The 4,075-nt window shown below is 46.5% G+C and overlaps 1 protein-coding gene across 1 annotated transcript; it reads right to left on the bottom strand.

The window, feature by feature from the left end:
* Nucleotides 1–1,114: 1,114 nt before the first annotated feature.
* Nucleotides 1,115–3,662, bottom strand: HOXA10 (homeobox A10). The gene is made up of 2 exons (XM_027724566.2): nt 2,843–3,662; nt 1,115–1,490 (listed from the first exon to the last, which is right to left on the bottom strand). Exons 1-2 carry the CDS (start codon nt 3,660–3,662, stop codon nt 1,216–1,218), a joined length of 1,095 nt encoding a protein of 364 aa, XP_027580367.1. The 3' UTR covers nt 1,115–1,215.
* Between the last annotated feature and the right edge of the window lie 413 nt (nt 3,663–4,075).

Genomic DNA, 4,075 nt, shown 5'->3' with positions numbered 1-4,075 from the left:
AAAAGGATTCATTCCACGTTTTTTTATTCTTCTATGAGAACATAAACATCGTCTTTTTCACGCACAGCAGCATTACAATATTAATTTATTCCGATTTAAGGTAAGAACTAGATATAGCTAGAACTAACATTTATAATAACAATATAATGCATTTGCTTAAAACAGTATCGGCATTTTAATAATAATAGACATTTATCCATATCTGTATTTATAGCTTTTCCCCTTCTTTCTTTTTTTCTCTTTTTAAATTTTTTTTTCACCCATATGTTTGACCCTTTAATGCATATAACTTCACAGTATAAAGGAAGACACGTTCTCCCTTGCAATCTCAGACTCTGGCTCAGAAAGTCCATCTCATGTTCAGGATATGTACTTTTCAGTGAAATTAGTGAGGAAAAAAAGTGACTATTTCTTTCTCAAGGGGGAATTTCTGTGTGCTTGTCATGCGTTACCAATGGTAACATTATATATAGACACAAAAAAAATAACTAATTCCACATATTTAAGCAAAACTACATTAAGTAAATATCTACAACCAGCAAGAGAAATTCAGAGGTAAGAGTAATAATTTAGTCCATGAGCAAAACGAACTCTTTTATACCTTTAAAGAGAAGAGATTTCATTTTCCTGGCCAATTTTAAAGCTGTAATAATGACTTTTAAGGTAGAACAAAAAAAAAAATTCTCTTAACACCCGTTCCCATGAAACCCTTTTAAAGCATGCCTGCATTTCATTATTTTAAGTCCTGCTTTTCGAAGAAAAAAGGGGGAGGGGGAGAAAAGGAAAGGAGAGGAGGGAACCCAATATATAGAAATATGGCAAGGCTTAAATTCTTCATTGTGCAGCTACATATAGTCCAAGTTACAGCACTTATATTTTAAAAGAATGTACCTTTAACCAAGATTGTTTAGTTTTCAAAGAGACATATACAGGAAAACCTATTTGCAGCTTCTGAAATCGTATTTCTATGTTTCAAAGCTTAGAGGAACAAATCGGCCCGGAAGAAGGCTGAAGGAAGAGGGGAGGTTCACGCACGGCATTTTGTTCTTTAGTGTGGCTTTAGTCTACCCACCCCTTCACCCCTCAAAGTAGCTCTTAAGAGGTTAAGGACGTAATGAGAGTGTCTAAAATCGTTAATCCATACAGGTGCGGATGACTACAGCCTAGGAAAATGATACTGGCTCTTTAAACCATAAAGACGTGTTTACGGATTCATCAAGAGAAATTAAAGTTGGCTGTGAGCTCCCGAATCCTATTCTCTCTGTTCATTTTCTTCAGTTTCATTCTGCGATTCTGAAACCAGATTTTAACTTGTCTGTCTGTGAGGTGGACTGTGCGGCTGATCTCTAGGCGACGCTCACGAGTCAGGTACATATTGAATAGAAACTCCTTTTCCAGCTCGAGAGTTTGATGCTTGGTATAGGGGCATCGTTTCTTTCTGCCACTTTTTGCCGTGAGCCAGTTAGCTGCATTTTCTCCTTTTGAATTTCCTAGTTTTGAGAAAGTAAAAAATGGACGTTACTATCGAGTCAGAGGCAAGGAACTATGGGGGAGAGGGTGAAAGGAGCATCCATGTGGGCTCGCTCCGCCAGCTGCGGAGAGTTGGAATGTGGGGTATCCTTGTGGGAACCAAGAGCTTCGAAGTGGTTTCCCAAAGGCGCTGGATCTACCTTGGTAAAAACTGACACTGTTCAAAAACCTCCTCTCCTGGCGTGTAGTTCAACTCCGACACCCCAAAACAGGCTTCTATTCTCTCCCTGTTAGCCGCTCAGAGCCCACTGTTACCGGGGGCAGCTTGGTGGACGACCTGTAGGCTGATTTCCAACTCCACCCCTGCCACCTGCCTCCAAAAAACCAAAGCCTGTGGATGCGAACTTTTTAAGTGTGCTATGGAGGTGGAAAACAAGGTGAGCTGGGGAGCCGAAGCCTCCCTGCCTTTCGACCCTGCCTTTCCAGAATGCTTCACCGCGGCCCTCTCTTTTCCTTAGCATTTCAGAGAAGAAAAAAAAAACCAACAATAATAATAATAATAAAAACATCAAAGATGTTCCCCACTGGCTGGGAAAGAGGTAACACCAATCCCTTGGTGGCTCAGAGTTAGTGGTTTGGGGTTGGCTCTCTAGTAGTTTTTCTTTTTCTTTCATTTTTTTTTGAATATTATTTTCCAACAGTGCGCTTGAAAGGAATAACAGGGCGTCTGAAATGCGAATGGAGAGAAGCTCCTGAAAAGTCTGCCGCCCGGGGAAGGGGAGTTATTTTTTGCCATGGGGACCCGAAAGGGAAATAAATGAGGAAATGTATAAATAACAGCTCTGTTATCTAGTGTAGACGCTGAAGGATATTCGCGGTTGCATTCATCAGTCTAATTTGATAGCAGCTCATAGATGGCACATTTCAGCGCGGCTGTTATTTCGAAAAGCATTCTGGATCGTAAAATATAACTTACCGTGTTAATAGGTTTATTTATTGGCACTGCCTATTGCTTATTTTGGATGCTTCACAAACATCTCTGTTATCTGGTAGGCACCTTCACAACACAGGGGAAAAAGTGATCTTGTTATTTTATATGTTTAAGTAGCATGCAGGCTAAAGTTGCCCATTGCGGAGGCTCTAAGGATTTTAAACTACAGGACGGACATTAATTTTTACGGCAACCCCATGCCCGAATATTACAAAGTTCAGGAGGTCAGTCTGAGCAGCGCTTCTTGGCAGCCCCGTGGGGCAGCTGGGATCCTCCTTTCGCATCGCGATGCCACTATGATCCTCAACAGTTTTTTTTTTCCTTTCTTTTTTCTTGCTTTTTAAATCATCACTACCGCCATTACTATCATCATTCGCTTACCTACGGGCTCTTTCTCGGGAGAAGCTTTGCTGCTCTCTGACGGAGCTGGAGAGAGCTCCTCTGCGGTGGAAGATGAAGCCTGAGTCTCGTCCTCCCTATGGGAGACGCACGCCAAGGGGCTGGGGGAGCGTTCCTCGTCCTCTTTCCTCCCCGCGTCTGGGACAGGAGGCAAAGATGGAGGTGTCTGGAAGCGGCCGGGGGGCTGCGGAGGGAAGGGGGCAGCCCCGGCCGGCCCCGCGCCGTAGTTCTTGGAAGTGCCATAAGTCTGGGAGAGGCGGAAGTAGCCCGGTACGGGAACCCCGCCGCCGCTGCTGGCCGGGCTGACCTCGGCACTCAACCGGGGGAAGGGAGCGAGGTCTGTGGCGCCCGAGCCCTTGGGGCATTTCTCTGAGTCATAGAGGCAGTAGGAGCTCTCCTCCTTAATGCTTGGAGCGAAGGAGCACGAGGTGGCCTGCTGGCTCTCCGGCTCTTCCATGCGACAGGACCGGGGGGGCTCTAGCCACACTTCCATCCCTGACACGTAGGAGTGCGAGCTGGGGACCACGCTTTGAGAAGTACCTTCATTGCGTTTGCTCAGAACGGGGAAAAGTCCGCAGCTTTGCAGCCCGTAGGACAGATCGGACGCCTGTGGCAGGTAGATACCACTGTTGGGATAGTAGCCGCCTCCGCCTCCGCCTCCGCCTCCTGCTCCTGCCGCTTCCCCTCTGCCCGAGCTGATCAGGGAGTCTACCAAAAAAGAGTTTGCAGCCGGGTTCTCGGAGCATGACATTGTTGTGGAATAATTTGGCGAAGGGAGCAGATAGCCCTTTCTGGCTGACATTTCTTGTGCAAAACATGCTGAATATGATGAGAGATACCCCCGCGCCACGGCAGGCTGCTGCAGCCAATGGAAGCCCGGGCCTCCCCAACAACCCCTCCCCGTCTGGTTTCGTATGCACAGAGCTGCTCTCAGGTCGACCTCTGAATTTGGAAGATAGATGTATATTAATGTGTAATATGGATTTCCATACGCACAGACGCGCGCGCTTCGACCACATGGGCGAGCGTCTGCGCCCAGGCGGGAGCCGCGCTCCCGGGAAGGGGAAGGAGCGGGCTGTGCTGGTACTGGCTCCAAGTTTTGCTCCCCTCTTATCACACTCACCGCTATAAAATAGCCCGGCGGTCCTGATGTTTATTATACCTAGGCTGAAGCGGTGTCCAGATGAAGCTTTTACTATCGCTCCTCTTTCCCCG

Source organism: Pipra filicauda, unplaced genomic scaffold, assembly GCF_003945595.2.
Source record: "Pipra filicauda isolate LSUMZ 115617 unplaced genomic scaffold, ASM394559v2 scaffold84_size4826128_pilon, whole genome shotgun sequence".
Classification (NCBI taxonomy): domain Eukaryota; kingdom Metazoa; phylum Chordata; class Aves; order Passeriformes; family Pipridae; genus Pipra; species Pipra filicauda.
Note: the sequence above shows the minus strand (reverse complement) of the source record. Positions and strands in the feature narration are given on the sequence as shown.

What these genes read in the sequence shown, in the direction of transcription:
- HOXA10 (XM_027724566.2), bottom strand. Translation starts at nt 3,662, where the DNA reads ATGTCAGCCAGAAAGGGCTATCTGCTCCCTTCGCCAAATTATTCCACA. An exon ending in TCCCGAGAAAGAGCCCGTAG is followed by an intron (nt 1,491 to 2,842) that starts GTAAGCGAATGA and finishes TCTCAAAACTAG; the next exon opens with GAAATTCAAAAGGAGAAAAT.